This window comes from Drosophila santomea, chromosome 2L, assembly GCF_016746245.2.
Source record: "Drosophila santomea strain STO CAGO 1482 chromosome 2L, Prin_Dsan_1.1, whole genome shotgun sequence".
NCBI classification, from domain to species: Eukaryota; Metazoa; Arthropoda; class Insecta; order Diptera; family Drosophilidae; genus Drosophila; species Drosophila santomea.
Genome location: NC_053016.2, coordinates 20,866,357 through 20,882,705, shown reverse-complemented (window position 1 = coordinate 20,882,705; position 16,349 = coordinate 20,866,357). Strand labels below are relative to the sequence as shown.

Below are 16,349 nucleotides of genomic sequence, written 5' to 3'. Positions count from 1 at the left end.
CATCTCCAAAATCATACCAAAAACAGTACGAACTCACAAAAAATAATCTCAAATCACATATTTTCATATTTACTGACGGTTCAAAAACTAACTTCACAATAACATTCGCCAACACTACTAAAACAAGCATTTTGAATTACGGCATATTGCCCCCATACTCATCCGTCATTACCTCCGAAGCAATCGCCATCCCAGAAGCAATAGAACTTATTAAAAACAGAAAGGGCAAATTAATTTTCTGTTCCGAATACCTATCAGAAAAAGACTCAAGCCAACAAGATAATAACAGCCAAACCCAAACAAAATTAGATTACTAATAGAATCAATCAATAATCAATGGTAACAAACAATCAATACGAGTAACTCACACACCTGCGATTATCTTAAACAATCCCAAAAAAATTATAGTTATGTAGTTATTTTAGTTTTGTAAATACCCTTTCTATTATTATAATAAAAATGACATCCCTGCTATACATGAGAACTAGAACGCAGCATGGTCTATAAATTGAAATAAACTTAACGTAACCATTTTGGTGCTAAAATCGTTTGTAGAAATTACCATAGACATAAGAATATTAGTATTTAATTAATATTTTCTTATTTTTGGGCTGGAAAAACGTCTATAGGGATAAAAAGGACTGGAAAGCTGTCTGTTTTAACTCGGATATCGATTTGGATCGGAAAAACGTATTTAAAGCCTAGAACCCAAGTTTTCAATGTGTCTTTTATTTGTATACTCCATTTGCTCATCCAAAGACAAATAGTACCGTGTTAACAATAAACTTGTTTGTCTTGGGTATGAAATGACCAATACAGTTTTTAATTAACTCGTTAAAAGTGTCCCCAGCTGCCACTTTGATCGCAATTTCCAAGGCCGCCGCCTGATCCGCTATTGCTTCCAAATGAGTTTCCGAATTCACCGCCGTGGTTTCCATACTCTCCTCGATTGTTTCCATATCCTCCTCTATTGTTCCCATATCCTCCGCCATTGTTTCCGTAACCTCCTCCAATATTTCCATATCCTCCTCCATTATTTCCATATCCTCCATCTCCAAAGTTTCTGCTGTTTCCGTGGTGGCCATAGCTGCGGGAGCCTCTGTTACTGTAGCGTCCCGTACCACCTCCGGCGCTATCAAAGCGACCTCGTTTGGCAGGTCCTCCGCCGACACTGAACTGGCGTGATTGGTGCGGAAGAATTCCTGTGTCACGCTGCAGTCCGAAGTCTCCGGCGCTCTTAACGCAAAGGTCTTTGACAACTTTGACCAGCTCTGCATAGGGTTCCTCCAGGTGAAGTATGTCGGAAGGGTTGTCGCACGCCACCGTAATAAGATCCTCCAGGGCCGGCTTAAGGGCCCCAACTTTGGCCGCAAGTTCCGGCTCCATTTCAAAATTAACCCAGTTGTCAACGCGCACCATGTTGTTGGCGGTCAAGTCAATCTTTCGCGATCCAAATAGTAGCACCTGCAAAGGCGAGACCATAGATAATTGCTTGCAGGAAACAGCTCGCGTGCGAATCTTCTCGCCGAAAACGAAGAACGGATATGGAAATGTAACTGCCAAGTTGCTGCAGTTCACCGATGTTTTGTGTAGTAGTGCTGCTTTAGACTCTGTAGTCAGCACTTTACGCTTCTCTTTGTGCACGCAAATGTTGGGGTAGAGACCCAAGCATAGTAGGGCCAGGGACACGTCCAGCACGGGGTCATCGCCACTATTCTTTTCATCTAACTCGTGCGGTATCATACACTCTTCTGGGAATCCGGCTTGTTGAAGAAGATCAAGTAACTGCTGCTTGGCATCCCAGATTACGTTCATAGTACTCATTTGTAATCCTTTCCAGTCACAGAACCGAGCTTCCATCTGCTCACCGCGTTGTTTCTCACGCCGCCACATTTGTGAGGCTACGATCATTGCCACGTGGTCGGAACATTTACTACCACTCAACGCTTTCTGATGATTTGCCAGGCGACGTTGGCCAATATCAAGACTAAACACCTCTGAGAAGGTGCTAGAATACGAAGCCATAATGGCCATCAGATCGGCACAGCCAAATACTGCCCCAAGGACCATCATCTTTCCAAGTCTTGGTTCGATTGGAAGGCGTGCCAGCAGGCGGCCCAGTGGTGTAAGCTCATCGTTAGCGTCAAGGCAGCGCATCTCTCGAAGCAAAACCTCAGCTTCGATTACCGCGTCTACCGGAGGTGGCTCCAATGCCTTTGACAAAAAGTGATGAATGGCGCCCAGCCTAAGCAATTTAATGGTCAAAGCCATCTCGTGCAACGGCGTGCGAAACATCTCCGGCGTAAGAGTGTCCTCGAGCGCTTCGAAGCGAGCGCGCGAACAGAGTGTGAAGCAGAAGCCCGGTCGGACACGTCCAGCTCGGCCTTTGCGCTGCTCCAAATTGGTTTTGCTCGCCCATACGGTGGCGTAGCTAGTTAGGTTGTTATGTGAAGTGAAAAGCTTCATGCGCGCCTTGCATATATCAATTACAAATACAATGTCGTCAATCGTTATAGAAGTCTCCGCAATGTTGGTAGAAAGTATAATCTTGGTAATGCCTTCTGGAACAGGTTCGAACACCTTGCGTTGGTCGTCTCGAGGAATCTGCGAGTGGCACGGCAAAATTCGATATTGGGATGTATCACTGAAAGTGTTTGTATTTTGCAGAAACTTCATAAGCGCAAAGATCAGGTTCCAACCGGGCAGAAATACTAATATGGCACCGGAAATATTTTTTGACTTAATGTGCATAAGTAATGCTTCCAGCAGCTCGAAGCTAACGTCCGATTCGGATAGCATAGCCATAGCATTGCGAGTCTTTTGTGAATACTTGTCCTCGCAAACCTTGTTAAAGTTGGTATCCGCCTCTTCTTTGTTCTCAGAAAGCTGAAATTGCTCCTCTTCCTCTACCTCCTTGCGCTTTCGTCGCGACTCCACCGACGGCACAAAGTCTGTCATCTGAAGAATGTCCTCCAAGAAAAATTGCTGCACTGGAAATGCTCTTCCGGGTACCTCCAATACGGGACAGCAGCCGAAATACTTGGAAAAAAGCGTTGTATCAATAGTGGCCGACATAAGAATAACTGCAAAAGAAAAAAATTACTTATATTAATTATTGCTACAATAAAGTCACATCAAAGTTCTGTAAGGCATTAGTAATTTCGGTAAATCAACTCCAAATTAAATATAAGAAAACGGCAAAGCAAATAATAAAACCTAAAAAAAATTAAAACATTTTCCCAAAATGTGGGCATGGTACATTTGGGCTTGGGCATAATCATTTTCTTAAATAAGCCAGGACTATGCCTACTTCTCTGGTATCGGCATGCCTAATCTAGTTTTTTTTTCCCGGAATTAGCTTTTAAATAAACAAACAGCAGGACAGATCGACTCTGCTCGTGATCCTGATCAGGAATATATACACACTAGGACAATCGGATATAAAAACTATACTAGTATGTTCCTTAATAATTAAGATAAATAAAACCAGGGAATTAGTGCACACATTATCAGGTTCTATTTCTGCTGCTGACCAGTGATCAGAACTATCTAAGAGTTTTACACCAAGAGCTTACCATGCAAGTCCGGATATGTGTCAACCATGTCGCGAAGGATGACCAGCAAAAAGTCGCTGTTAACGTCTCTCTCGTGGATTTCGTCCACAATAATATGCGACACTCCTCGTAAGCCAGCCTCTAGCTTGCGCAGCAACACGCCCACGGTGCAGAAGAGGATTGCGCCGTAGGGACGTGGAAACACAGACTCAAATCGCACCGAGTAGCCTACAGTGTCGCCTAATTGTTCGCACCGCTCGCGTGCTACGCGCTCGGCCACAGAAATGGCTGAAATGCGACGAGGCTGGGTCACATAAATATTAGCGTACCCGCCCTGCCCGGAGCAGATGTAGTCATCAAGAATGTATTGGGCTATCTGGGTAGTCTTTCCGCACCCAGTGTTTCCCCGAATGATAACCACTGGGTTGTCATTAATTGCGGTTAAAATCTCGGATCGCATCGCAGCAATGGGCAGCTTGTCGCGAAACTCGAGGAATTTTCGGTACTCGTTGTCGTTTTGGCGGCGCTCACGCAGCGAGCGTTCGTAGTCCATCGAAAGCTCATCAATAGAGACGGTTGCCAGTTCGCCTTCGTCGATGTTGCAGGCATGCCACGTATTCCAGTTTGCCTGAGGAGGGGCCCACGGAATCACTGAGCTTTCCTGGCGCTTTTCCCCATCCTGTTGTAAGGAATCTATGCGGCTTACGTTAACCTGGGGAAAATAATCTGCTATTAATCGAAAAAACTTTATGAATATCTATATATTCAGGGCCATGCTCGGTTTGAATTTAATTTTAATTGGTTTCAATTAGAGCTTTATTCTATTTGTATAGTGCAACTACAGGACAAACCCATTAAATTTGATTTGCTGTAAACAACGATCCTGCTGGGTTATTTGAAAACAATAAATACAAACAGCTCTTTAAAGGTAATTCCATTGGTAATCTTTCCTAAACTCTTATAGTATAAAGGTAATTACAAATTAATGTAAGAAGTACAGCGAATATTCTTGATCGAGATCAATAACCAAGTCGGTCTGGTTCGTCCGTATGAACGTCGAGATTTTTGAAACTAGAAAAGCTAACAAGTTCAGATTAGAAATGCAGTCTTGCCAATTTGTATGCCCGTTACCTGTAGAATAAAAAGGTATACTAGATTCTTTGAAAAGTATGTAACAGGCAGAATAAACATATAAAGTAAATACATTTTTGATCAGGATCAATAGCCGTTTGAGCGTCGAGATCTCAGGAACTATAAGATCTAAAAAGTTGAGATTCGGCATGCAGACTCCAGGGACATAGAGGCAGCGCAAGTTTGTTGTCCCTTGTTGCCACGCCAAACCGCCACAAACCCAAAACCTGCCCACACTTTTGAAAAATATTATATTTTTTCACAGTTTTGTTAGTCTTGTATATTTCTATCGATTTGCAAAAAAAAACATCCACATCCACTCTAACGCCCACAAACCGCCAAAAACTGTTAGTGTTAGTGCCCTTGGCACTTCTACTAGCTATGTAACGGGTATCAGATAGTCGGGGAACTCGACTATAGCGTTCTCTCTTGATTTTTTTTTTTGATTTGACAAACAATATTTTACGGGTCGAGAAACTCGACCATAACGTTATCTTTTGTTTTATTCCTAAGTACACATATGAGTAATGTAATTCCAGAAATCACGGAATATACATACTCTAAATGGTATTATGGAAACAGGTACGAACATTCAAATATTAGCTAATACACTTATCTTGAAATCTGATCAGTTTTTTTTATAGTTTTGTGTCACTTACAATTAGAGGAATCGGAGCGCCGTCCGGTTCGATTTTGATATTGCGCGGGTTTATTACAGGAAGGTCCAAGACCTGAATAACCTTATCAATTTTGCTAATCAGATTTGGCGAAAGCTTTACCGGATATGGCTTCAGCTCCTCATCCTTTTTCTTTTTTAGGGTTCCACTGAAAGGCTCTACCACCTTTAAATGAAAAAGTTGGCGCACCAGGGACAGGGCGCACGACTTGCTGGCAGACTTCTTGTTTGAGCCCGTTTCGCGGGCCGTCACCTTGCGCTTGAGCGCCGGCACATAAATGGACAACTCGGCCATAAAGCTCCTAAATAAAAAGAATTTTTTGAAAAAAATGTTGGGCTTACATGTAGGTTAAATCCGAAACTTACCCTGGGGCTATATTTGGGATCTCCCATTGTGGGAGTCTGAGGTGGAGTGCTGCAGAACCAGCCAACAGAACGGTGTGGTACTAAGTGTTAGACAAAGCTGGCAAGCCAGCTCTTGAATTATTGCCACCTAAGCCGCGTTGTATAGGCGTCCGTTTTGCTTACAGACCCCATGCAAGGTAGCTGGGCGTGGTTCTTGTATTTCGGAGTAACGTACCACGTCGCTCTGCTGGCTCTGCTCTGCACGAATTGTTCACAGCCCGCCAAAGATTATGGGCCGCATTTCAGAGTTGGCCGTATAACAAATTCGGCCAAATCCGGAATGCAGACTGAAGAAAGTTGAAAAGGAAGCACATACCTAGCGTGATCCGGGCCCACAGGCGTATATTTGTAATCGTCGCGAATGTTGTTCGCCTGCTTGTACATGTTTAGTCGATCTTTGGCGTTTTCTATGGTCCAGTTACCGTGGATGGCGGCGTTGACATCGACAGACTCAGCTTCGTTCATGTCCCTCTGCTCCTGAATGTGATCAATTACGGAGTAGCTGTTACCGTCGCCCCCGCTCGGGTGATTTAGTGGCCGATAGGCCTCACCCAGATCCTGTGGGCCCGACTGACCACCAAACACGCGCCTCTGCTGTTCACCACCCCCTGCCATGCCAACACTCCTCAAACCAGTCATAGGTCCGGCAGAGGAAGCACCAGCATCCGCAGGAACATCTTTGTCGTTCAGTTTGCCCACGCGCACTAGGTAGTTGACAAAATCACGACATGCGTTTTTCTCAGCATCTTTCTTGTTGGTAGAATTACCCACACCAATATAGATGTTTGGTTCTACACGCACCTCGCACAGAAATCGCTGACGGTTTTTGGGACCTATAAATTAAACTGTTAGTTGCCAAACGCGGTTAAGAATGAATGCAATATTATCACTCACCCGTTTGGCGGATATCAAACTTTGGTTCTATACGCGACTTCGCACAAAATTCGTATAAAAACGATTTTATATCCATTTTTAGCTTGTGATAAACTGATATTATAAAACTGTGCTCAAATTAAAGTTCTTTTCTGATATCGATTATTTTTCTTGTTGGGTCTGTCAACACACTAATGAGTTTTGATGCGTCTATCAAAATAGGAACGGTCTGTTGCCTACGAAAACGGAACTGTTAAAATGGAACAATAAGAGTACCTGTAATTATACCCGTTACTCGTAGAGTTAATGGGTATACAAAATTCGTTGAAAAGGTTAAAGGTAGCTTTTCCCACCATATAAAGTGCATATATATATTCTCGATTAGAACCAATAGCCAAATCGATTTGGCAATGTGCGTCCCTCTATCCGTCTGTCCGTCCGTCCGTTTCTGTAAATTTTCTACACTTGTAAAATTATTTGTAAATATATTATTTTTTATTCCAAATTCTATCGATATGCCAAAAAGAAAATGTGATTTTCTCCGTTTCTGATAATTGGAGAACTTATATAAAGCGTTCTATATTGTGGTATTTTAATAATGTATAAAATTAGATATGAAAATATCGGAATGATAAATATTTGTATTTTAACTTTTCTAAAACATGAGTGTATCAAGTTTATTGATTTATTGATTTATTGCTAAAACTATAAGCGAGGTAGAAATGCCGGATTCCAATTTGACATCATAGACTTCACACCTGAATGAACGACCACTTCCCAGAAAAGTTTTATTGGTAAATGATTGTAAAGTCTTTAGGAAAATATAATATGTGGGCTAGCATATTATGGAGTTTGTATATGTATCTAATGACCATTTTATGCCCTTCCCTTCATCACCCGTGAAAAAATATTCCTCCAATTGTATTGCTCAAAAATTTAATAATCAACAAAAAGAGCCATTTAATACAAACCATTTTTTTTTTTGCACAAATATGGTTTTGAAACGTGGCCAACAACGTGATCACTAATATCTTATTTTCAAACAGAACTTTCCATGTTGTTAAAATAAAATGGTATTTTTGAAGAATTTTGACCGCGATTTCTTATATCTTAATAGCTAAAATTCAGTATTATAGTATATTTGCCCTAGCCTTATGGTATTTTTTTGTGTCCGCGTACTGGTCACACAGCTTTTGCAAAGCGATGGGAAAAAGAGGACAATATTTAAGTTAAAAATGTGAATGCGGATGCCAGCCTAACTTAATAATAGTGCAATAGCGAGTCACCCATTTAATCGCCTAATTTGAATTCATTTTGCGGCCAAAACGACGGTATACTGCTGGATTTGTTGGCTGCCAGCAGCCCAGCATCACACACACACCCACATGAGCAAATGTAGATAAAACTGAGAAAACACTCACGCACGCACACACACACAGGCACACGTTTGGTCGTGGGCAGGCATTTAATTTTGTTAGTGCCCACTAAAACAGAGTTGAGCGAAAAGGCGATAGCAACTTGCACAAATTATAAGCAGTGAAGAGAGTCAGCGAAGAGGGGATCGAGTGAGAGCGGCGTTCAGTGCCAACACCCAAGCGCTGATCTCGCAGCCACAAACAATAAACAAACAGTGAAAGTAACAGTTAAAGCAAGCGCTGCAATTTGGCTTCCATTGATTGCATTTAGTGACAAAACTACTCATTCAACAATGGGTAACTGCCTTACAACGCAAAAGGGTGAACCAGACAAGCCCGCAGATCGCATAAAGCTGGATGACCCGCCCACCATCGGAGTGGGCGTGGGCGTGCCCCAAATCCCCATGCCCTCACACGCCGGACAGCCGCCAGAGCAGATCCGTCCGGTTCCCCAGATCCCGGACAGCGATACGTCCGGCGCCAACGCCAAGATTTTTGTCGCACTCTACGACTACGACGCCCGCACCGATGAGGATTTGAGCTTCCGGAAGGGAGAGCACTTGGAGATACTAAATGACACGCAGGTGAGTGTTTCTATGCTCACACGCAAGTCTTATTCGAAAACAAAATGTTGGGGTTTCTTTATTCGAAATTAAAAACAAACAATATTACCCGTTTGGACCAACAAATCTAAAATTGTGAAAGTAACTATTTTGATGAATTTCCGTGCACCCAAAGGATGAAACTTATTTCACGCATATAGAATTTTGTATTGAAAATTAATGATGAAATAATATAGAATGTTTTGACAGCTTAGCAAAAATGTTTGCTTTAATCATGCAAAGAAAATTGCTTATTTCAGTCTTTCCCATGAGATTTACTACTTATGTATAGTATAAACCAATCCTATAATGAAGATCGTGAAATATATTATTTAAAAACTTTTAGTTGAAACTGTTACTGTTTATGCAATGATCTTCTTAAGCAAAGTACCAATTCACGAATTTTCTATCGCACGAAATTTGACGATGAAACTCTATGGACAGCCTGTATAATTTAAATGGAAAAATGTAAAAAAAAGCAAATCAGACAAGGATATAATTGGTTAAATTTTGCCTGCGCGGTGTTTGTGTCTAATTATTTTTAACGACTTTTCCATTATTCACTTCTTAGTTAATATAACAGGAATAGAAATCAAATTAGGACCTTTCTCTAAACGTCAGGCATCATAATTAGCCTTGCCCAAGTAAAAGCATGAATTTGGTGATTTCTTTGCAGAGCATCCGTGACACCTTATATAGTATAAACGTAATATTTAATTTGATTATTGTATACCCTCAATTTAAATTTGTGTGACGACAAATTTTATAGAAACGCTACGGGTATCTTGAGATAAAACTAAAATATCGTCTAAACACAAATAAATTAATTTGCAAACACAATGTCGCAAAAAGCTTACGTTTAAACAGAATGTGAGTGAGTAATCCGATAGGTTATAGTGTATGCTGGTTGAAGCAAAAGAATGCGGGAGAGAGTGTCTGATAATAAGTTCAAATCCCTAGATAACAGCGTTTGTGGCATTTTTTGCTTCTTGCTGTATGATTGAAGAAACACCGTTTTGTTTCCAATCACTTTGAAATGATCAATCAAGCAAATCCTAGGGAAAAATTTGATAAAACAATTCTTAGCATTAACGACAAATAAACCAAATAAAGCTAAGGTAACGTTTAAAGCTTTAACACAACTGTTGTAATAGACCCTGTTACTCGGAGTATAAGATGGTATATGTTATCCGTATAATAATTTGTAGTTAAGGGATGTGTTTCCTCGACCATTAGATATACATTAATTTGAATACTTCTTTTATTATGCCCGTTACTTGTGGAGTATGAACATCGTGATCTCAGGAACTTTAAAAGCTATATAAGCTATAAGTTGAGATCTAGCATGCAGTCTCCAGAGACATGGTCGCAGCGCAAGTTTGTTGACCCATGTTGCCACGCCCACTCTAACGACCACAAACCGCCAAAAACTACTACCACGTGCCCACTTTTGAAAAATGTTTTGATATGTTTTTATTAGTCTTGTAAATTTCTATCGATTTGCAACCAATTTTTTTGCCACGCCCACAAACCGTCCAAAACTGCCACGCCCACACTTTTGAAAAACGTTTTGATGTTTTTTAATTTTTTTTTTTAGACTTGTAAATTTCTATCGGTTTGCAAAAAAAATATTGTCAGTGTTGAAATTTCTACCCGCACTTGCACTAGCTGAGTAACGGGTGTCAGATAGTCGGGAAACTTGACAAAATCGTTCTCTGTTGTTTTTGCTTTTAAATTAACTTTCTAATTGCAAAAAGACAAATTTATGTTAGTACCATGATAAAGTGGGATGATTACCAGATAAAAATAAATTTCTCCTATGAGAATGATACACCGATCAAAAGGTATCGCCAAAATTATCAGGCATGCTCCGGTAATTGTAATTTTTTATACCCGTTACTCGTAGAGTAAAAGGGTATACTAGATTCGTTGAAAAGTATGTAACAGGCAGAAGGAAGCGTTTCCGACCATATAATATATATATACATGTATATTCTTCATCAGGATCAATAGCCGAGTCGATCTGGCCATATCCGTCTGTCCGTCCGTCTGTCTGTCCGTCCGTATGAACGCTGAGATCTCAGGAACTACAAAAGCTACAAAGTTGAGATTAAGCATACAGACTCCAGGGACATAGACGCAGCGCAAGTTTATCGATTCACTCTAACGCCCACAAACCGCCCAAAACTGCCACGCCCACACTTTTGAAAAATGTTTTGAATTCTTACAAATTCGAAAATTGGAGCACCAATTTTTCGATTTCAAATCGAAATCGTAAAAATCTTACGAGTTCGATTACCGGAGCATGCCTGACTATTTAAAAAATAATTATATTCGTTTTTAATTATTTACCATAATTTCAATAGAAATTTCCCTTGCACTCCACTGCACCATGGCGCGAACGACCACCTTATGTGAAAAAAACCCATATTTTAAAAGTCGTTAAAAAAATTTTTTTTTTAATTGAAATGTATTCAAAAAACATCATTTTATAATGTAACGTACTTAATATTTTAAAAGTGAACAGCTGTTAAGTCAGCTGTTTCGTTTGACTTTTAAGGGTATAACCTCAAAGTGAAAAACAGCAAATTGTTCGAGAAATGGATAACAGAGACGACGAGTAATGCAAAAAAGTGATTTTTAATTGTCTTAAAGCTTTAATTCGTGTATGACTAGTTCCTTGAATTTTATGTTTTTTGGGAAACATTAGTTTGACAAACATATTTATGCTATTTAAAAAAAAAAAAGTGTGAAGCAAGAAGTAAAACTTCTATATTTTTGTAAGTAAGCAACCCCCATTTTTTACTTTATTGGCTTAATTTAAAATTATATTTTAAATTTATTAGATCAAACATTTTTTTTTGTACACTGAAAAAAAATTTGTGTTGTTTTTTTTTTTTTTTGGAGGCAGGACCACGCATATTTTTCCTCAAACATATTACTATTTTTATCATGAACATAAATCAAAAAACGGAACTTAAATATGTTGCTTCGTTCTCGAGTTATTAACACAAATAGTGGTCGTTGGCCCCATAGTGCACTGGCTAACCGGTTAAGGTCTTTCCTCGTTCTTTGTTATTATTTACCATGTCCACCCTCAATAATTATTAAATTTTACATATTTTGAACATTTTTAGAACTTTAAAACTTGAAAAGATTTTTAACTTTTTCGATTATAACTGTATGAATTTCTGTGTTTTCTTTGTTTCAATAACTTTTTAAAACTATAAATATATTGCGATGGTCTATAAATAAAACCTTTACTTGTAGATCACAATTTTGATATGAGAACAATTTTAACATTAATTAAAAACATGAATTTTTTTTTATAATATGATTTGTATATACATTGTACTGTACATTTAATTCAACTGCAACTCCTGTTTAATCCAAATGTTGAAACTGACGCTAATGCTAGCAACTATTGGTCGAATTCTATTATTAGTGTTCGGTCACCACCCACAGCAGCCACCCATTCTGACTGTTTTGAGTATTTGTATTTCAAAGCTTTGTGTCAACATACCAGTGGCCCTCTCGGTAGCAGACGCTACTAAAAGCATGACGTGAGTGATTGGCTGTTGGCCAAAACCTGCGCTCCTCTACGGAGTAAAATTATATTCAGATTTTTAACGGCAAACGGACTTTTAAAATAACGGAGTATACAATTGTGGCAGATCATAAAGCATTCCCCGATTTCCCCGGTCAATGGTAGACACATTTCCCATAGTCAGGATATGCTGAGTAGCAGTTGCGTGGCTGGCATTTCCGGTGCTGTAGCGTGTAATGAAGATACGGTATATGTCTACGCTTTTTGGTCTCTCAGCTGTCACTTGACTTGATCGTTACAAGCTTAAGTGTTTAAATTTTTTAATCGATAGTAAAAACTTGATGGGCGGGATGTTATGGTTTCTTAACTGGCATTTTTGGGTTATCATTTGGTGGAAAAGTATTTGTCTGATTATCCATTACCCCGTTGCACGAATAAAAGGCATTTATTCATTTATTTAGAACTTGTATAGTTCCCGAGATCTGACCTTAATACGGACAGATAGAGAAACAGTCGAACATGGCCAGATCATGTCAGCTATTGATCCTGAATATTAATATATTTACTCTATACATTCCTATACCTATAACATACGAATTTAGTGTACCCTTTTGCTCCCACATGTAACAGTTATAGGGATTTTTAAAAAAAAAATTATAGTTCAGGTCGACGGATACTTATCAATAAAAAACAAGAGAGAACGCTATAGTCGAGCTCCCCGACTATCTGATACCCGTTACTCAGCTAGTGGAAGTGCGAAGGAGAGTCTTCAACAGTTTTTGGCGATTTGTGGGCGTTAGAGTGGGCGTGGCAAAAAGTTTTTTTGCAAATCGATAGAAATTTACAAGACTAATACAAAAATGAAAAAATATCAAAACATTTTTCAAAAGTGTGGTCGTGGCCGCTTTGGGCGGTTTGTGGGCGTTAGAGTGGGCGTGGCAACATAAATCGACAAACTTGCGCTGCTTCTATGTCTCTGGAGTCTGTATGCTCAACTTTCTAGCTTTTGTAGTTCCTGAGATCTCAGCGTTCATACGGACGGACAGACGGACGGACAGACGGACATGGCCAAATCGACTCGGCTATTGATCCTGATCAAGAATATATATACTTTATATGGTCGGAAGCGCTTCCTTCTGCCTGTTACATACTTTTCAACGAATCTAGTATACCCTTTTACTCTACGAGTAACGGGTATAACTATATTCATAGGTTTCAAAAAACAAAATTAAATATTTTTCCTCGTAAGAAAACGTTGTATCTGCCTATCATATATGTAAATGATTTTCCATATATTTTATATACGGTCTTTGATTGTATCTTTTAAATTTACCAATAGGGTGACTGGTGGCTAGCGCGCAGCAAGAAGACACGTTCAGAAGGCTACATTCCATCCAACTATGTGGCTAAATTAAAATCTATCGAAGCAGAACCGTAAGTAAAATTTATGAATTTGCCTGAATGAAGAACTCGAGTGTTAATTATGGTCTGGTTTTATACATTTTACCTTATTATTAGCTGTAAAATTAGCTTTACTTATACAAATACTTATACAAATTTATACAAATTTGGATAGCATACTTTTAGATGCTCCAAATTTGTATCGCATGCAGCTCCCTAACTATGCAGATCTTAAACGGGCAACTACCTTTAGACACTTCAAAAAGTATATTTTTTGTATTGTTTTAATCGTTAATCCTACCTTTAAAGGCTGCAAAAAAAGGTTATGAAGACCGTTCTTTTGAAATCCATAAAATTGTTGTTGCCGACGGCAACATTTTGTTGTTCAAATCTGAGGTGGGGTCAGAAATAAATTTTTTATAAAATAACTAATAACTAATACATTTTTTTTATAAAATAACTAAGTGGCAGTATGATTTAGAGGTGATGAGGCATCAATAGAGCACTGAGTAAACTATTTTTCCCCTTAGTAAATAATCAGGCATGCTCCGTTAATCGAATTCGTAAGATTTTTACGATTTCGATTTGAAATCGAAAAATTGGTGCTCCGGTTTTCGAATTCGTGCACATTTGTCTAGCCAAAATGAAAAGTAAATGCCTTTTTTTATATCAAAAAAAGATCTTATTTACTTAGGGAAAAAAAAGTTTACTCATTGGTCTAGTGATGCCTCATCACCACAAAATCATTCTGCTATTTTTTTATAAAAAATATATTTCTGACCCCACCTCAGATTTGACAAACAAAATGTTGCCGTCGGCAACAACAATTTACGATTTGCTAAGGGGTCGATAATTACGTCGCCAAAAGCTATCGCGAAGGTTGCCATACTGTTCGCGGAACGAAACAGGCATGTACAAATACTTATAAAATATAAAAGAATTTATTAATTAATTAAAAGGAGGGCCACACGTATTCTTTGTAAATAATGCTATTTAATTTAATTACTTAAATGGTCAAAGTGCAATAAAAAGTAATTGCGAACATCGGAAAACTGTGAAAAAGGTTGCAGCTCTTTTCTCAAGCCCTCCAATTTCTGCCTTTCCTTGGCTTCAAAGCAAGCAATTGCAAATATAAAAGGCATTTTTCGCGTTGTTTGATTTTGACAAATAAAATATAACAGGCGTTTAAGCAGCAAGAAGCGATGGGAAACGAAACTTCCAATAGCAAAACGATAGCAAAAATTTTGCGAAAACCAGAGCACCTAAAAACAAAATCGTACGATTTGGCCCAAATCGAAATCGAAAAAAACGTACGATTACCGGAGCATGCCTTATAAAAAATTAATTTCTGAGCCCACCTCAGATTTGACAAATAAAATGTTGCCATTGGCAACAATAATTTTGGATTTGGCAAGGGGTCGATAAGTACGTCTCCAAAAGTTATCGCGAAGGTTGCCATACTGTATAAAATATAAAAGAATTCATTAATTAATTTAAGAGAATTTATAATCAACAAGGGGACGAAGCTTAAATCGATAGCACCTCGATAACTATGGTCGAGGATTTTGTTCGCATATCTTAATTTTTTCCCTCACTCCCCTTTTCAACAATCTTTAAACCGATCTGCTTTTTACTGAAAATATCGACATTGAGATCGTTTTCGTCTCAAAATCAAGAAGGAGTCTTTTCATGAGAATGATTAAAGTCACTGAGTACGCTGAGCACAGCCAATCTCCATTTTTCGTTCTTCATTTTTCTAGGCAACCATTTTTAAGGCAACCGAAAAACAATTACTGTTGCCTTTGTCACACATTTTGTTTAATAAAAATAACCAATTCGTATGTGTATAAACCAGGAATGTGCACACATATTATTATGGATTTGGGTCGGTCCGGGGTTCGAACCTTAACGATTATAGTCCGGATAGCGAACCGGTTTGTCGACATTCTGGAGCTAGGTTCAGGTTCCAACCAGGGCTTACACAAATGATTTTTTTCTAATAAATAATAATTTTAAATTTATTCTTATACTTTATAATAAATGATAATATTAAAATAAAAGCTGGATGCTTGTTTCTAATTTTTTTCCAGTTTCGAGCTAGTCTGGTTTTTACTTTCAATATGGCGTTATCCCGAAATCGCAAAACTCCCACTTGCTTTTATTTTATTCTTCATATTAAATATCCTATTCTAATGTTATGAGTTCCGATTTTACCCGGAAAGAATGCAATGCCGTAATATGTACTAGAGTTGCCTTACCGGCACAAGTTTCTTCTGAAATGAAGAAAAGTGAAGAATTTACTTTCATCTTGCTAATTTCTATCGGTATCTCAAACATTTTTTTGCCACGCCGACAAAGTGACCAAAACTGCTACGCCCACAATCTGTTGAAATTTTGTCATTAGTCTTGTATAATTCTATACTCTAACGCCCCCTGTTACATTTTTTTTTGACAATTTTTATCGATAGGCCAAAAATAATGTTGAGCTCCCACTTAGTAACGGGTATCTGATAGTCGAGAAACTCGACTGTATTGTTTTCTTTTAGATAATTGACAATTAAACTGTCTTGTGAGTGGCTTAGACCTGATACGACTGTCTCACTATCAGGGTCAAGAGCATTAAACTTGACCCGATTCCGAGACAAGACTCTTAATTGTCTAGGAAGCTTTTTTTTACTTCAATGGCACACCACATTCCAATCAGTAAACCTACAATAAGACGAAATGCCAGAGAAATGCTTTTCA

General features: G+C 38.7%; 2 protein-coding genes across 4 annotated transcripts in view; one reads left to right on the top strand and one right to left on the bottom strand.

Moving 5' to 3' along the window:
* Nucleotides 1-708: 708 nt before the first annotated feature.
* LOC120458601 (dosage compensation regulator) lies at nt 709-6,820 on the bottom strand. Of its 2 annotated transcripts, XM_039646305.1 has the most exons (5): nt 6,661-6,820; nt 6,083-6,599; nt 5,345-5,663; nt 3,576-4,266; nt 709-3,083 (listed from the first exon to the last, which is right to left on the bottom strand). In XM_039646305.1, the coding sequence occupies exons 1-5, from the start codon at nt 6,734-6,736 to the stop codon at nt 835-837; spliced, it is 3,852 nt and encodes a 1,283-aa protein (XP_039502239.1). In that variant the 5' UTR covers nt 6,737-6,820; the 3' UTR covers nt 709-834. The 2 variants fall into 2 exon arrangements, with proteins under 2 accessions (XP_039502239.1, XP_039502240.1); XM_039646306.2 differs by lacking the exons at nt 6,083-6,599; nt 6,661-6,820 and adding an exon at nt 5,728-5,975.
* Nucleotides 6,821-7,808: 988 nt separating this feature from the next.
* LOC120458600 (tyrosine-protein kinase Src42A) overlaps nt 7,809-16,349 on the top strand; it is a 34,067-nt gene continuing 25,526 nt past the window's right edge. For both annotated transcript variants that reach the window (XM_039646303.1, XM_039646302.1), the window contains exons 1-2: nt 7,809-8,638; nt 13,543-13,637. In XM_039646303.1, coding sequence (XP_039502237.1) covers nt 8,348-8,638; nt 13,543-13,637 — 386 coding nt within the window. In that variant the 5' untranslated portion in view covers nt 7,809-8,347. The remainder of the gene's footprint in view (nt 8,639-13,542; nt 13,638-16,349) is intronic.

Excerpts from the sequence above, each read along its gene's own strand:
- LOC120458601 (XM_039646305.1), bottom strand. The coding sequence starts at position 6,736 with ATGGATATAAAATCGTTTTTATACGAATTTTGTGCGAAGTCGCGTATA. Across the intron at positions 6,600-6,660 it reads GTTTGATATCCGCCAAACGG|GTCCCAAAAACCGTCAGCGA; the intron begins GTGAGTGATAAT and ends TTTAATTTATAG. Across the intron at positions 5,664-6,082 it reads GTGGGCCCGGATCACGCTAG|GAGCTTTATGGCCGAGTTGT; the intron begins GTATGTGCTTCC and ends CTTTTTATTTAG.